At 42.9% G+C, this 18568-nt stretch overlaps 1 protein-coding gene across 2 annotated transcripts in view; it reads right to left on the reverse strand.

Annotated features, from left to right (window-relative positions):
• The window catches only part of LOC109899734 (disintegrin and metalloproteinase domain-containing protein 12), a 147594-nt gene that overhangs the window by 119144 nt on the left and 9882 nt on the right, over positions 1-18568 (reverse strand). For both annotated transcript variants that reach the window (XM_031835683.1, XM_020495207.2), the window contains exons 2-3: positions 5945-6066; positions 3060-3133 (exon numbers count right to left, since the gene is read on the reverse strand). In XM_031835683.1, coding sequence (XP_031691543.1) covers positions 3060-3133; positions 5945-6066 — 196 coding nt within the window. The remainder of the gene's footprint in view (positions 1-3059; positions 3134-5944; positions 6067-18568) is intronic.

Below are 18568 nucleotides of genomic sequence, written 5' to 3' on the forward strand. Positions count from 1 at the left end.
GGTTTGAGCCTTAAGTTTTGCAGATATGTTTTATATGGGCATCAAAGGACAGAGAAGGATCAAACTTGACTCCCAGGTTGCAGATGACAGAACAGATGGATGACTTGACTGTCAATTGTAGGGCAGATGTTTCCAGCACTGGTGACCTGCTTGAGTGTCCCAATAAGCATAGCCTCAGTCTTGCTGCTGTTCAGCTGGAAGAAGTTCTCTTTCATCCATGCCCTGATGTCATCTAGGCAGCTGCCAGATTTTGCTAGGGCTGAGATGGTGTCCGGTTTGGTGTTAATATATACAGTACCTGTGGGACACCACATGTGACTGTAGACTCCTACGATCTGGACTGTCCAATAGTGATGTAGTGATGTATTGCTTCCTATTGGAAAGGTAGGAGGAGAACCAGTTCAGAGCAGTTTCAGTGACTGCAGTGTGCTCTCTGAGATGCCGCTGGAGGATGTTGTGGTCAACGGTATCAAAACCAGCAATAAGATTGAAGAGGAGAAGGAGGAGGCTAGGTGATCTAAAATCTGCAGCCATTAGTAAATTGTTCGTAACTTTCACCAGAGCTGTTTCAGTGTTGTGCATGGGCCGGAAGCCAGACTGGAAAACTGCATACAGCTGATTGGAAGACACAAGGGATTGAAGCTGATTTGCAACCACTTTCACCAGTACTTTTGATAGAAAGGGGAGGTTGTAGATGGGCCAATTGTTTTGAAGAGTGATGATACCTCCCCGGTCAGCAGGGACTTGTTGATGAGGGTGGTGACAAACTGAAGCAGGCTATATGAGCAGGTTTTGAGTAGGGATAGGTACAAGGGAGAAAATGGTGCCCTTCATTTTAAAGATGATTGACTGCACAGCAGTGGATGTGACCTCTGTGAAGTTGCTGACGGGAGGGGGAGTCTGAGTTGGGGGCTCAGGAGGTGGGGTGCAGGTAATCTTAGAGGCCATGATGTTTGTGCTGTTAGGTCATTTACTTAAATTTACAAACGCACTCTTACTGAAAGCCAATAAAACCTACAAACACACTATATAGAATGCATACAGAATTTCTATAAACATCAGAGTACTTACTGCTTCGATCTCTGTCTACAGTGCCGTTAATTTTTGGGTGAAAATAATTTCTTAGAATAACAGAACCTCCATACTGATCACTGAACGCTATTTAGTGCCTCTTAAATTCAATCTAATAAAACCGTACAGGCAGAAAATATTATGCTATTACACAATAAACTAAGAGAGCAAATTATATTACTCTGTGTTGTCTCTAACTCAGATCTTCTTCCTACCATCTGATCCCACAGAGAAGGCACGAGCCTACACAGTACGACCCTGCACAGTGCACACAGTGGTCACAACCCACCTGTGTCTGGGCACAGATATGGAACAGATATCAGTGGAAATATCTGAAGGAATGCAGGGAGGGGGACAGGCGGGACATACGGAAGGGAATGGAAGCTACCAGCCGTATTATCTCTCAAAGCTGATGCACGGGTCATTGGGGTTAGTGGTGGGGGTGGGTTAGCAGGGTGGGATTTTTTATTATTAGGAATAGGGTGGTGGAAATTTTGTCAGGGACATAGGCAAATTTGGGCAGTAGAAGTGAGAGGAAAACCAGATCATTGATGTTTGTAGTGGGGGGTGCAGTAAAAAACATGATTTCCTGTGTTTTTTTATATATATATATATATATACTGAATAAAAATATAAAGGCAACATGTAAAGTGTTGGTTCCATGTTTCATGATCTTAAATAAAAGATCCCAGAAATGTCCCACATGCACAAAAAGCTTATTTATCTTGTGTTTTGGGCACAGATTTGTTTACATCCCTGTTAGTAAGCATTTCTCCTTTGCCAAGATAATTCATCCATCTGACAGGTGTGGCATATCAACAAGCTGATGATCATTACACAGGTGCAACTTGTGCTGGGGACATTAAAAGGCCACACTAAAATGTGCAGTTTTGTCACACAACACGTCACAGACATCTCAAGTTTTGAGGGAGCATGCAATTGGCATGCTGACAGGAATGCCCAACAGTGCTGTTGCCAGATAATTTAATGCTAATTTCTCTACCAAAGGAGATTGGATTTATTTTAATTGATTTTAATTGACTGATTTCCATTTATGAACTGAATCTTTGAAATTGTTGCATGTTGCAGTTATATTTTTTGTTCAGTATATTTCCAGACGATGAGGTTGGAATAATGACAATTATGATAATGCCCTTTTAGTGTAAGAGCTGTTTGAAAAGACTGCCTGAAATCTCAGCCTGTTTTGGTGGGATGGAGTTTTGGCCTGCCTGATGACATCACCAGGTGCTAAATCAGTTAATAGAGGAATAAGAAAGAGTTTGAAAAGTCTCTGCCAATAACAGCGATTTTCCGTTTTCCCCTCCCCAGTCATTTCACACCCAGACAGTCCTAGCAAAAATCTTGCTTGAGAAATTGTTCCTAGCTGAGAAGCATTTTAATTGAAAACAATTACCCAGAAATGACTTGATATTGAGATAAAAACAATACCTGGCCCAAGTGCTTGGAAGTGCTTAGCTTGTACTGTATATATAAACTGTGTATACTGTATATTCAGTAAATCTCACAAATACACACAACTCCACAGGATTCCCAGTTCTCATGCCTGGTATATTCCACAACCTGGAAGAAAAGAAGGTGATGAGAGAAAGGGAAAAGGGAGATATAAAAAATCCCTTCGAGCCGTTCTTTATCAGCTATCCTCTATCAACTCTTCAGAGACACTAAACCATAAAAGAGCCGAGGACATTTGTTCTGTGAAATCTTTTTTCCCCCTTTCATGAAACTGTATCAGCCCTCATACTGTAGAAGCTTAAGCCATCGCTGGTACTACAGCCATGGGCACAGCATATGCTAGCTGAAGTGCAACACATCTGATCATTGTTTACTCCATATGTAAATGTGCTTGATGTGAACCAACATCCACTGGTCATCTCGCCAAATCGTTCATATCCCTTTAAAGGACTAGATGCCTGTAATGATGTAGGTCGGATGTGGGATGTGCAGCCGAAGATAGGATGATGACTTACTTGTTTTTTTGTAGTGCCAGGACCAGTTTTTCACCTTCCGCCTCCACCACCAGCCTCAGTGAGGCAGGATAACTCTAGAACACAAACACAGGACGCGAAACGTGAGGGGACGGGACACCCAGCAGGGCTTACATACTGGACAGGAAGTAGGAGGGCATGCTGGTAATGGGCTAGGAAGAGGGATTCCAGTTCCCAGATCCCTGGCATTGATGGTTGTCATGTTCTGCTGACAACGTGACCTGACCAGGAAAAATCGTTTTTGATGAGCACATATCAACGCCTTCCCATTACTAATGGTCCATCCCAGAATGACCCGGTCATAGACTCTTCTGTTCGTACCGTTCATCATTTCCCTTAGGTAAAAAACTTGGACTCAAATTTTCAAGAGATCAACAGTAATGAAAAAAAAAAAACGATCTAATGTTGAACAGTAAATAAAACATTACCCCTTAGGTCTATAGCAATAATCCATGTCAGGTTTATGTTAGTCAGAAATCAACAGCAAAAGCAAAAATCTGTTTTTGCAGAGCAAGCAGTGTTTTTCCTTGAGTGCAAGAACAACATTTTTGAGGATTGTCTGCATATTTCAGTGCTGACTGACACCAATTTCCCCAGAACTCCCGCCTTTTCAGCACTCATGATTTATGACCAAACTGGCCCATGGGAAAAGGCTGGGGATCTCGGTCTGTTGGACAGTTTATGAGAGGCTACCAGATACTGTGTAACACACACACACACACACACACACACATTATTATTATTATTTTATTTTATTTAAACTTTATTTAACTGTAAGGGATGGAAAACCTCCTGCTACGAAAAATCTGTATGGGTTTATGTCCATGCTTCATGTTGTCATTATAACTATTTTACTACACATGTAGAAGCAGGTACACAGACAAGCACGAGGGCATTTTGATTGCATCTTGACTTAGTCGGTGGAAAACACTGTCTTAAACCCCACGGATTTCACAGAGATAGACACAGATATGCAGGGACCATGGAGACAGGCAGAGATAAAGATAGACAGACAGAGACAGAGTGAACATTTGTCCCAGTCAGATGATACTAAGACAGATGAGACTTGGCTCAGGCCTGCAGGGCTCTGTTCAGGTTAGGGCTGTTTCTCTGCCAGAAACCCAGTGGTTTTGACAGTAGGTCCATGGTGGGTCCATTTGTGGTCATCACCCCACTGTCCTGACTCAGGATGACTGTGATATTGGCTTGCTACTTCTAGTGGCACCGAAAACAGCTCAATAAAAATAACAGGCGAGGGGGAAATGAGTTGGGTATCATCTCTGATAAAATAATAATAAAACTGAGGAATATGTTGGAATGGTCAACATGACTATAAAAGCTGGCTCTCGAACAATACAAATTGACATTGTTGTCAAACTCAGTTGATTATGTAGTGTCATGACATTGGAATATCTCTCTAATAAAATCAAATGAACTTTCACCTAAATTCTGTCCTAACTAAATAACTAGAATCTCTTCCTTGTTCCAGACAAAGCTATAACACATTCTGATGCATTACTTTGTCAGCACTCATGACTCCTTCTCATTTCAGAGATGTTGTTGTTTTACTAATACCCTCTTCATGTCATCAACGTAAAGCTCAAGCTCAGCATTGAGGAAGTGGAGAGAGTGTGGAGTTGAAAGACTAACATAGTATTTCCTCCAGCTAGGAAAAACCTATCCACTCAGGTATAATCTGAGATATAACTCTTGGAAAGAAATGGCTGTTTTAAATATTCTGGGAGTACTCCTCAACAAATTCAACAAGTTAAGAACAAATTCTTATTTACAATGAAGAGCTAGGAACAGTGGGTTAACTACCTTGTTCAGGGGCAGAACAACAGATTTTGACCTTGCCAGCTCGGGGATTCGATCCAACAACGTTTCGGTTACTGGCCCAACACTCTAACCACTAGGCTACCTGACGCTCCATGCCTGAAATCCATTCAATTTCAGGCATGGGGCGGCAGGTAGCCAAGTGGTTAGCGCGTTGGGCCAGTAACCGAAACGTTGGTGGCTCGAATCCCCGAGCTGGCAAGGTCAAAATCTGTTGTTCTGCCCCTGAACAAGGCAGTTAACCCACTGTTCCTAGGTCGACATTGTAAATAAGAATTTGTTCTTAACTGACTTGCCTAGTTAAATAAAGGTAAAAAAAAATATCTAGAAAAAATGACACATGGTTCATAGAAAGAACCTCTATTATGTCTTAGAAATCCTTGCTGTGCTTACAGTTCTGGTATGTCAAGGATGACAAGTGTTAGGGTGCATTTGCTAGCCATCCACAACTAAGCTCATCGGTCCAATACATTTTAGCACAATGGTTAGACGGTTTCAAATCCGTTTGCTACCTGACTTTGTTACAACACCAGACAGTCTAGTTTTCTCCTATCCCCCAAACCATTTCAAGATGTTGCTTTCGTGGACTGCTTATTTGTAGAGTATAGGAAGCTGGCAAGTTGGGGGAATAATTTCATAGTGTGTAGAGCCTCCGGGTTTAGCTCATACGAAACAAACAACAGAGGGGCCATTTAACACTGTGGGGAGTGAGCTTTCAGTAACAACCACAAAGGGGAATCAGCTGAGGATAAACAGAGATGGGGATTTATTATGGGCTCATGACTGGAACAACAGAAGAGACCAGAGGCAGTCCGGCAGGCAGGCTGACATCTATGATTGGCTGAGTTATGAGCAGCGTATTAACATTAATCTGTCATTCTGCCCCTGAACAGGCAGTTAACCCACTGTTCCTAGCCCGTCATTGAAAGTAAGAATATTTTCTTAACTGACTTGCCTAATTAAATAAAAATGAAATTAAAAATTTTAAAAATTAACCAGGGCCGCTAAAAGGCCGCTTTATGAATATTTACCCTGGACGTGAGCTGGCTGAGTGGTTTGCGCTCCGGCCCTTCCAGCAGGAAAGGTACCGTGGTGTCATAGCGTTGGGGCTCAGGGACGGCACTGTGCAGCACACTCTGGTTCAAGCTGTTGCCTGTTAAAAGATCAATAGCAGTGATTAGTGATATAATCAATGGAAGTGATTTGAACTGAGTGGGTATGAGTAGTGGGATACTGATGTCCATCTGGTCTCTGTTAAGTAGACACTTGACCTGAGGTGACCTGACTGAGAGAATGTATATTAATGTATAATGAGAATTACATAACCCCTTACTTCACTGGTCGTGGTGGCAGTCAACCATGAGATTATGGAGAATGACATAACATTGTTATCAGACATTAAATGTTAAACAGTCTTTTGAACATGTGATTGTTTCATGATTTAGCTTCAGGCCACCTCAAGTAAAATGTGTTGCTCTATTGTTTACATGACCTTGAATTCATTAAACACTCCCATTTATGTAAAGGTTGTAAGTCACTTGAGTGAACCAAACTGATCTACACCCTCAAACACATAGATCACCTGAAAGCAGCTCACTTTCCAGCCCACTTTCTAGCTCACGCTCTCAAACACCGAGATCCCCTGAACGCAGCTCACTCTCCAGATCCCAATCACATGAATTCTAATCACCTGTTCACACACCTGTATGTCATTATCACACACTATTTAGTTCAGTTCTTTACACCCTATCACTGTGAGGTATTGTTTGTTTTGTGGCAATTCTTTCGGAGCTGTGTTTTTCCTGCAATTTACTCCTCAAGTTTATGATAGTATTTACCTGCCTCACTAACGATGCCTTTACCTGCCTGTACCGGATTTCCTGTTATCTACCTATTGCCTGATCTTCCGGACTATGTTACTAGCGTTTTCCCTGCCTGTACTGTTGCCCTTTTTAACCCCCTGTGTATGACCTTCTGTCTGTCTACCTGCCTCCTCCTGTGGTCCTTCACAAGAAACACCTGCTGCGTCCTCCGCTTAAAACCAGCTCTCTGTCTCCCCTCATGTTCATTATAGAATACCTCACCAAACAAAAAACGACAGATGGATTCAGCGGAGCTGCAGCTACGTCTGGCCCGAAAGGAGTAACGAATCGTTGAACTCCGCGACCTCCTTCACCAGTCCATTCCTGCTTCACCAATATCAGGTACCACTGCCTCCTATTGTACACCTCCCCCATATCCATGCCTAATAAATACGACGTCTCCCCAGGGAAATGTCAAGGATTTCTCATGCAGTGTAACCTTGACCATCACCCCGCTGACTTCACCTCTGACAAAGACAGGATGGTCATCTCCCTACTCACAGGCAAAGCTCTGGATTGGATCACAGCTCTGTGGGTGTCACGCCCTGATCTGTTTCACCTGTTCCTGTGATTGTCTCCACCCCCTCCAGGTGTTGCTTATTTTCCCCAGTGTATTTATCCCTGTGTTTCTGCGCCAGTTCGTCTTGTATGTTTAGTCAAGTCAACCATCGAGTTTCTCCCATACTCCTTTTACTACTCTCCTATTTCTAGTCCTCCCTGTTTTGACCCTTGCCTGTTTCTGGACTCTATATCCGCCTGCTTGACCACGAGCCTGTCTGCCACTCTGTACCTCCTGGACTCTGATCTGGTTTTTACCTTTTTTCCTGTCCATGACCATTCTTAAGTATACCCCTTTGGATTATTAAACATTGTAAGACTCCAACCATCTGCCTCCTGTGTCTGCATCTGGGTCTCGCCTTGTGTCTTGATAGTACGAACTGGCCATGACAGACCCAGCAGACTTGGACCAGCTCCAGCACGCTGTCTTCTTGTAAGGAGCCACCATTTGTGAGTTTGTACAGCCTATCCCGGCTCCCCGAGAACCCGCTTACCACCTCCGGCATGATATTCGGGGAATCCTGGTACCTGCCGGGGTTTTCTGACTCAGTGCTCGCTTATTTTTGTTTCCTTCAGACAGATCGAAGATAGAGTATATTATTCACTAATGTCGGGAAGGGCACTCTCCTGGGCTAAGGCAGTTAGGGAGCTACAATCTGCCATTTGTGGTCATCTGGAGGAATTCATGGCATAAGTGAGAAAGGTATTTGAGATTCTGGGAGAAAGGCGGACAGCAAACTGCTTGACTTACGTCAAAACTTCTGTAGTGTGGCAGACTACGCGGTTGATTTTCTCACGTTGGCCACCGAGAGTGCCTGGAATCCGGAGTCTCTTTTCGATACTTTTTTTGCACGGATTATCTGAGGAGGTAAAGGCCGAGCTAGCTGCTCGGGAATTTCCCTTATCACCCTTACCATTAAAATTAATGGACGCCTAAGGGTACGCAAGAGTGAGAGGAGGTCTGGTCTCGGGCACACTCGTGCACCCGCTATGTGCACCCGCTATGGCACGTTCACCTCCAAGGGAATCCGGAAGGAAGCACTTCCGAGAGGATTCGAAGCCACCCGAGCCCTCTCAGGAATCTACGACGGTTGAGTTGGATACTCCTGAGCCTATGCAAGTGGGGAAGAGCTAGGTTATCAGTTGGGGAACACTCACGAAGGATGAATAATAACTGTTGTCTATACTGTGGAGGGGCAGGACATTTTATAGCTAAAGTTGAAGTCGGAAGTTAACATACACTTAGGTTGGAATCATTAAAACTCGTTTTTCAACCACTCCACACATTTCTTGTTAACAAACTATAGTTTTGGCAAGTCGGTTAGGACATCTACTTTGTGCATGACACAAGTAATTTTTCCAACAATTGTTTACAGACAGATTATTTCACTTATAATTCACTGGATCCCAATTCCAGTGGGCCACTAAGTTGACTGTGCCTTTAAACAGCTTGGAAAATTCCAGAAAATGATGTCATGGCTTTAGAAACTTCTGATAGGCTAATTGACATCATTTGAGTCAATTGGAGGTGTACCTGTGGATGTATTTCAAGGCCTACCTTCAAACTCAGTGCCTCTTTGCTTGACATCATGGGGAAATCAAAAGAAATCAGCCAAGACCTCAGAAAAAAATGTAGACCTCCACAAGTCTGGTTCATCCTTGGGAGCAATTTCCAAACAGCTGAAGGTACCACGTTGATCTGTACAAACAATACCACGCAAGTATAAACACCATGGGATCAACCAGCCGTCATACCGCTCAGAAAGGAGACGTGTTCTGTCTCTCTCCTAGAGATGAACATACTTTGGTGCGAAAAGTGCAAATCAATCCCAGAACAGCAGCAAAGGTCCCTGTGAAGATGCTGGAGGAAACAGGTACAAAAGTATCTATATCAACAGTAAAATGAGTCGACATAACCTGAAAGGTCGCTCAGCAAAGAAGAACCACTGCTCCAAAACTGCCATAAAAAAGCCAGACTACGGTTTGCAACTGCACATGGGGACAAAGATGGTACTTTTTGGAGAAATGTCCTCTGGTCTGATGAATCAAAAATAGAACTGTTTGGCTATAATGACCATCACTATGTTCGGAGGAAACAGGGGGAGGCTTGCAAGCCAAAGATACCATCCCAACTGTGAAGCACTGGGGGGGCAGCATCATGTTGTGGGAGTGCTTTGCTGCAGGAGGGACTGGTGCACTTCACAAAATGTACCTTAATAAACATGAAATTCGATAGGCCATCTACCTATTGCCTGATCTCCCGGACTATGTTTCTAGCCTTTTCCCTGCCTGTACTGTTGCCCTTTTGGACCCCCTGTGTATGACCTTCTGCCTGCCCCTGGACTCAGCTACCTACCTCCTCCTGTGGTGCTTCGCAAGAACAACCTGCTGCGCACTGCGCTTGAAACCAGCCCCGTCTCCCCTCGTGTTCATTATAAACACACCATATGGGTTTCACACAAAGGTAGCCCTCAGACAGCAAAGTACTATAGACATATTGCCTTTGGATACCAACAGTATTGCATTTCCAAACACAGTGCAAGCTCTCACTTATTCGACTGTAAAACAGTGGTGTCCCCAAAGGGTCTCTGTTCTGCAGTAAGACCACAGACACAACATCAATAATGGATGCTTTAACACAGCTCATCAGGAACACAGCTTTAACAATATATCTCGACAGCACTGCTGCACAAACCAACCTACTGCTGTGCTGCGCATTAAATCAATTTCTCTGTTATACGGTCAATCGATATGAAGCTCTTTTCCCCCCAATTTGTTGTTCTAGTGTAAATCTATTTTCACATTAAAAGCAACTTATTTACCCTCCTTGTAAGGTGAATTCACCAGAGGTTATATGTAGTCAATTAGACACATTCAGGAAGCTGTCCATTTGAGTATTTATATACAAGCAGACAGTGTGTATGTATGTATGTATGTATGTATGTATCTATCTATCTATGTATGTATGTATGTATGTATGTATGTATGTATGTACGTATGTATGTACGTATGTACAGTACTTATCAAAAGTTGACACACCTACTCATTCAAGTTTTTATTTAAATTTCTACATTGTAGAATTACAGTGAAGACATCAAAACTATGAAATAACATGGAATCATGTAGTAACCAAAAAATTGTTAAACAAATCAAATATATTTATATTAGAGATGTTTCCAAATAACCATCCTTTGCTGTGATGACAGCTTTGCACAATTCATGAGGTAGTCACCTGGAATGCATTTCAATTAACAGGTGTGCCTTGTTAAAAGTTAATTTGTGGATTTCACGAAAAAAAAGCACTCACGCATTCACGAAAAAAAGCACTGTCGTTGCACCAATGTGTACCTAACCATAAACATCAATGCATTTCTTTAAAATCAATACACAAGTATATATTTTAAAAACCTGCAAATTTAGTTAATATTGTCTGCTGACATGATTTTCTTTTAACTTGGGAAATTGTGTCACTTCTCTTGCGTTGCAAGTCAGGGTATATGCAGCAGTTTGGGCCGCCTAGCTCATTGCGAACTATGTGAAGACCATTTCTTCCTAACAAAGACCGTAATTCATTTGCCAGAATTGTACATAATCATGACATAACATTAAAGGTTGTACAATGTAACAGCAATATTTAGATTTAGGGATGCCACCCGTTAGATAAATTACAATTGGTGACGTCACTCGCTCTGAGACCTTGAAGTAGTTGTTCCCCTTGCTCTGCATGGGCCGTGGCTTTTCTGGAGCGATGGGTAACGATGCTTCGAGGAGTGGCTGTTGTCGATGTATCCCTTGTTCGAGCCCAGGTAGGGGCGAGGAGAGGAACGGAAGCTATACTGTTACACTGGCAATACTATAGTGTCTATAAGAACATCCAATAGTCAAAGGTATATGAAATACAAATGGTATAGAGAGAAATAGCCATATAATTCCTATAATAACTGCAACCTAAAACTTCTTACCTGGGAATATTGAAGACTCATGTTAAAAGGAACCACCAGCTTTCATATGTTCTCATGTTCTGAGCAAGTAACTTAAACGTTAGCTTTTTTACATGGCACATATTGCACTTTTACTTTCTTCTCCAACCATTTGTTTTTACATTATTTAAACCAAATTGAACATGTTGTTTTCATTGATGTATAATATTAAGTTAAAATAATAGTGCTCATTCAGTATTGTTGTAACTGTCATTATTACAAAAAAAAAATAATAATAATAATAATACATACATTTTTTAAATATATCATTTTTTTTTTTTTTTGTTTTTTATTTTTTAAATCGGTCGATTAATCAGTATCGGCTTTTTTTGGTCCTCCAATAATCGGTATCGGCGTTGAAAAATCATTATCGGTCGACCTCTACAAGGGAAGGGTGGTATACAGAAGATAGCCCTATTTGGTAAAAGACCATGTCAATGTTATGGCAAGAACAGCTCAAATAAGCAAAGAGAAACGACAGTCCATCATTACTTTAAGACTTGAAGGAAAGTCAATCTGGAAAAAGTTAATAACTTTGTTTCTTCATGTGCAGTCACAAAAACCATCAAGCACTATGATGAAACTGTCTCTCCTGAGGACCGCCACAGAAAAGGAAAACCCAGAGTTACCTCTGCTGCAGAGGATACATTCATTAGAATAACTGCACTTCAGATTGCAGCCTTAATAAATGCTTCAGAGAGTTCAAGTAACAGAGACAACGCAACATCAACTGTTCAGAGGAGACTGCGTGAATCAGGCCTTCATGGTCGATTGGTGCAAAGAAACCACTACTAAATGACACCAATAAGAAGAAGAGACTTGCTTGGGCCAAGAAACACGAGCAATGGACATGGACAGACCGGTGGAAACAATGGACAGACCGGTGGAAACCTGTCCTTATGTCTGATGAGTCCAAATTTGAGATTTTGTGGTTCCAACTGCTGTGTCTTTGAGAGACACAGAGTAGGTGAACGGATGATCTCTGCATGTGTGGTTCCCACACGGAAGCATAGAGGAGGAGGTGTGATGGTGTGGGGGTGCTTTGCTAGTGACTCTGTCTGTGATTTATTTAGAATTCAAGGCAGACTTAACCAGCACGGCTACCACAACATTCTGCAGCGATACGCCATCCCATCTGGTTTACGCTTAGTGGGACTATAATTTGTTTTTATACAGGACAATAACCCAAAACACACCTCCAGGCTGTGTAAGGGCTATTTGACCAAGAAGAAGAGTGATAGAGTGCTGCGTCCGATGCCCTGGCCTTCACAATCACCCGACCTTAACCCAATTGAGATGGTTTGGGATGAGTTGGACCGCAGAGTGACGGAAAAGCAGCCAACAAGTGTTCAGCATATGTGGGAACTCCTTCAAGACTGTTGGAAAAGCATTCCAGGTGAAGCTGGTTGAGAGAATGCCAAGAGTGTGCAAAGCTGTCATCAGCTTTCACCCAAGGCAAAAGGTGGCTACTTTGAAGAATCTATAGTCGTGGCCAAAATGATTGAGAATGACACAAATATACGTTTTCACAAAGTCTGCTGCCTCAGTTTGTATGATGGCATTTTGCATGTACTCCAGAATGTTATGAAGAGTGATCAGATGAATTGCAATTAATGGCAAAGTCCCTCTTTGCCATGCAAATGAACTGAATCCCCCCAAAATATTTCGACTGCATTTCAGCCCTGCCACAAAAGGACCAGCTGACATCATGTCAGTGATTCTCTCGTTAACACAGGTGTGAATGTTGACGAGGACAAGGCTGGAGATCACTCTGTCATGCTGATTGAGTTCTAATAACAGACTGGAAGCTTCTAAAGGAGGGTGGTGCTTGGAATCATTGTTCTTCCTCTGTCAACCATGGTTACCTGCAAGGAAACACATGCCATCATCATTGCTTTGAACAAAAAGGGCTTCACAAGCAAGGATATTGCTGCCAGTAAGATTGCACCTAAATCAACCATTTATCAGATCATCAAGAACTTCAAGGAGAGCGGTTCAAATGTTGTGAAGAAGGCTTCAGGGCGCCCAAGAAAGTCCAGCAAGCGCCAGGACCGTCTCCTAAAGTTGATTCAGCTGCGGGATCAGGGCACCACCAGTACAGAGCTTGCTCAGGAATGGCAGCAGGCAGTTGTGAGTGCATCTGCACACACAGTGAGGCGAAGACTTTAGGAGGATAGCCTGGTGTCAAGAAGGGCAGCAAAGAAGCCAATTCTCTCCAGAAAAAAACATCAGGGACAGACTGATATTCTGCAAAAGGTACAGGGATTGGACTGCTGAGGACTGGGGTAAAGTAATTTTCTCTGATGAATCCCCTTTCCCATTGTTTGGGGCATCCGGAAAAAAGCTTGTCCGGAGAAGTCAAGGTGAGCGCTACCATCAGTCCTGTGTCATGCCAACAGTAAAGCATCCTGAGATCATTCATGTGTGGGGTTGCTTCTCGGCCAAGGGAGTGGGCTCACTCACAATTTTGCCAAAGAACATGAGACTATAAATAATAAAGACTGGTACCAACACATCCTCCGAGAGCAACTTCTCCAAACCATCCAGGAACAGTTTGGCAACGAACTATGCCTTTTCCAGCATGATGGAGCACCTTGCCATAAGGCAAAAGTGATAACTAAGTGGCTCGGGGAACAAAACATTGATATTTTGGGTCTATGGCCAGGAAACTCCCCAGACCTTAATCCCATTGAGAACTTGTGGTCAATCCTCAAGGGGCGGGTGGACAAACAAAACCCCACAAATTCTGACAAAATCCAAGCATTGATTATGCAATAATGGGCTGCCATCAGTCAGGATGTGGCCTAGAAGTTCATTGACAGCATGCCAGGGCAGATTGCAGAGGTCTTGAAAAAGATGGGTCAACACTGCAAATTGACTCTTTGCATCAACTCATGTAATTGTCCATAAAAGCCTTTGACACTTATGAAATGCTTGTAATTATACTTCAGTATTCCATAGTGACATCTGACAAAAATATCTGAAGATACTGAAGCAGCAAACCTTGTGGAAATTAATATTTGTTTCATTCTCAAAACCTTGACTGTAAAATCTAAAATATATTTAGATTTGTTTAACACTTTTTTGGTTACTAAATGATTCCATATGTGTTATTTCATAGTTTTGAGGTCTTCACTATTATTCTACAATGTAGAAAATAGTAAAAATAAAGACAAACCTTTGAAGGAGTAGGTGTGTCCAAACTTTTGACTAGATTCCAGCTACAATAGTCAAATCAAATCAAAGTGTATTTGTCACGTGCGCCGAAGACAACAGGTGTAGTAGACCTTACAGTGAAATGCTTACTTACAGGCTCTAACCAATAGTGCAAAAAAGGTGTTAGGTGAACAATAGGCAAGTAAATAAATAAAACAACAGTAAAAAGACAGGCTATATACAGTAGAGAGGCTATAAGAGTAGCGAGGCTACATACAGACACCGGTGAATCAGGCTGATTATGGTAGTATGTACATGTAGATATGGTTAAAGTGACTATGCATATATGATGAACAGAGAGTAGCAGTAGCGTAAAAGAGGGGTTGGCGGGTGGTGGGACACAATGCAGATAGCCAGGTTAGCCAATGTGCGGGAGCACTGGTTGGTCGGCCCAATTGCGATAGTATGTACATGAATGTACAGATAAATTACTAAGAATATATGATAAACAGAGTGTAGCAGCAGCGTAAAAATAGGGGTTGGGGGGGCACACAATGCAAATAGTCTCGGTAATTATTTTATTACCTGTTCAGGAGTCTTATGGCTTGGGGGTAAAAACTGTTGAGAAGCCTTTTTTGTCCTAGACTTGGCACTCCGGTACCGCTTGCCATGCGGTAGTAGAGAGAATAGTCTATGACTGGGGTGGCTGGGGTCTTTGACATTTTTTAGGGCCTTCCTCTTACACCGCCTGGTGTAGAGGTCCTGTATGGCAGGCAGCTTAGCCCCAGTGATGTACTGGGCTGTACGCACTACCCTCTGTCGTGCCTTGCGGTCAGAGGCCGAGCAATTGCCGTACAAGGCAGTGATGCAACTGGTCAGGACGCTCTCGATGTTGCAGCTGTAGAACCTTTTGAGGATCTCAGGACCCATGGCAAATCTTTTTAGTTTCCTGAGGGGGAAAAGGCTTTGTCGTGCCCTCTTTACGACTGTCTTGGTGTGTTTGGTCCATTCAAGTTTGTTGTTGATGTGGACACCAAGGAACTTGAAGCTCTCAACCTCCTCCATTACAGCCCCGTCGATGAGAATGGGGGAGTGCTCGGTGCTCCTTTTCCTGTAGTCCACAATCATCTCCTTAGTCTTGGCTACGTTGAGGGATAGGTTGTTATTCTGGCTCCACACGGCCAGGTCTCCGACCTCCTCCCTATAGGCTGTCTCGTCATTGTCTGTGATCAGGCCTACCACTGTTGTGTCGTCTGCAAACTTAATGATGGTGTTGGAGTCGTGTCTGGCCATGCAGTCGTGGGTGAACAGGGAGTACAGGAGGGGACTGAGCACGCACTCCTGTGGAGCTCCAGTGTTAGGATCAATGTCTACACTGTCTACACTGTATTTCTGATCAATTTGATGTTATTTTAAATGGACCAAAAATGTGCTTTTCTTTAGAAAATAAGCACATTTCTAAGTGACCCCAAACCTTTGAACAGTAGTGTATATACAGTATGGTACACTGTATACTGTGTGACTGACTTCAAGCTGAGCGTGGGAAAGATATGGAACCCCCTTCAGTTTGTCAGTATCTCTCTCCATGCTCCCCCTCCTCGCTTCTCCTCGATCATTGTGGTCATCTGAGGTCCACACTGAGCATGCTCAGATTATAGCAGGCCCAGTGGGATTCCTGTGTGTCCAAGAAGGAACTGAAGGGAACCCTGGCCCCTGGGAAGGTGGAGGGAGGAACAGAGGGAGGGAGTGAGGGAGAACTAAGGAGTGGTGATAAAGCCCTGCTATCACCAATGAGAGGCTCTGGGAACCACAACTCTACCAGTAAACACAGGGAGTCTGTTGTTCTCTTCATGTTCTCTGAGCTCTACTGCTATGCATTAGGGGGGCTTTGGTTTTCTGTCTGGAAATGCCACCGGGAGACTGGATCATGGTGTGTGTGTGAGAAAGAAGTCTGAGAACTCAGGGCCTACAGCAGGGAACTACAGTGTCTATTTTCCCTATCATCTCAGCTGGAGATCTCATCACTCTGTCACTTTCTCTCTCTCTGGTTAATGGGACTGGGACTCTTTGAAGAGTCATCAAACAAACTGTCATCAAACAAACTGTCAATAGACTGTGCTCCCAGCATGGCCCAAACTCCATTTATCCACTGTGGTTCATATCCTAACAAAATGAGACCTGGTGCGTGAAAACCGCGACGGCCAGTGTTTAACAGTGGCCACAGTCTGCGGCTAGAGTGCAATTTTAAAATAAGACTATAAAAGTAAGTCAAGCAGATGTCTTTTAATAAAGGTTTCAACACTAGCTCTAAACTCTGTTCCCCATCTTTATTCATGTGGTCCCTCTGATCTTACACACTGAAACGCTTGTTTATTATTTGTTGTTAATATAGAGACGGATGAGAGGTCGTCAATGTGTGTGTGTCTGTGTGGTTGTGCATGCGTGTGGGAGGGTGCATGCAACGTCTATCATCTCTCCCTCAACAGTACTCTGGAATCAGGGAAAATGTTGACATGCATGATCATTCTCATATGCTTGATCTCCCCTGGGAACATGTAGAATTATAAATAAAACCCTACGTTCCCATATGTTTTCTGGTGAGAATGTTGGTATGCCAACCACAGTCTAATTCCCATACTCCTTGGCACAAAGAAAAATCAGTTGCAGACTACATTCAAAAACCAAGTCTGCCTGGCAGCAACCCTATTATACGCACACAAAAATAATAAGTAAATACAGTGGGCAAAAAAAGTATTTAGTCAGCCACCAACTGTGCAAGTTCTCCCACTTAAAAAGATGAGAGAGGCCTGTCATTTTCATCATAGGTACACTTCAACTATGACAGACAAAATGAGAAAAAAAATCCAGAAAATCACATTGTAGGATTTTTAATGAATTTATTTGCAAATTATGGTGGAAAATAAGTATTTGGTCACCTACAAACAAGCAAGATTTCTGGCTCTCACAGACCTGTAACTTCTTCTTTAAGAGGCTCCTCTGTCCTCCACTCGTTACCTGTATTAATGGCACCTGTTTGAACTTGTTATCAGTATAAAAGACACCTGTCCACAACCTCAAACAGTCACACTCCAAACTCCACTATGGCCAAGACCAAAGAGCTGTCAAAGGAGACCAGAAACAAAATTGTAGACCTGCACCAGGCTGGGGAGACTGAATCTGCAATAGGTAAGCTGCTTGGTTTGAAGAAATCAACTGTGGGAGCTATTATTAGGAAATGGAAGACATACAAGACCACTGATAATCTCCCTCGATCTGGGGCTCCATGCAAGATCTCACCCCGTGGGGTCAAAATGAGCTGGGACCAAAGTAACAAAGCCTACCATCAGTAACACTACGCCGCCAGGGACTCAAATTCTGCAGTGCCAGAAGTGTCCCCCTGCTTAAGCCAGTACATTTCCAGGCCCGTCTGAAGTTTGGTAGAGAGCATTTGGATGATCCAGAAGAAGATTGGGAGAATGTCATATGGTCAGATGAAACCAAAATAGAACTTTTTGGTAAAAACTCAACTCGTCGTGTTTGGAGGACAAAGAATGCTGAGTTGCATCCAAAGAACACCATACCTACTGTGAAGCATGGGGGTGGAAACATCATGCTTTTGGGCTGTTTTTCTGCAAAGGGACCAGGACGACTGATCCGTGTAAAGGAAAGAATGAATGGGGCCATATATCGTGAGATTTTGAGTGAAAACCTCCTTCCATCAGCAAGGGCATTGAAGATGAAACGTGGCTGGGTCTTTCAGCATGACAATGATCCCAAACACATCACCCGGGCAACGAAGGAGTGGCTTCGTAAGAAGCATTTCAAGGTCCCCATAGAAAATCTTTGGAGGGAGTTGAAAGTCTGTGTTGCCCAGCAATAGCCCCAAAACATCACTGCTCTAGAGGAGATCTGCATGGAGGAATGGGCCAAAATACCTGCAACAGTGTGTGAAAACCTTGTGAAGACTTACAGAAAACGTTTGACCTCTGTCATTGCCAACAAAGGGTATATAACAAAGTATTGAGATAAACTTTTGTTATTGACTAAATACTTATTTTCCACCATATTTTGCAAATAAATTCATAAAAAATCCTACAAT

The sequence above is a fragment of the Oncorhynchus kisutch genome, linkage group LG11, assembly GCF_002021735.2.
Source record: "Oncorhynchus kisutch isolate 150728-3 linkage group LG11, Okis_V2, whole genome shotgun sequence".
Taxonomy (NCBI): Eukaryota; Metazoa; Chordata; class Actinopteri; order Salmoniformes; family Salmonidae; genus Oncorhynchus; species Oncorhynchus kisutch.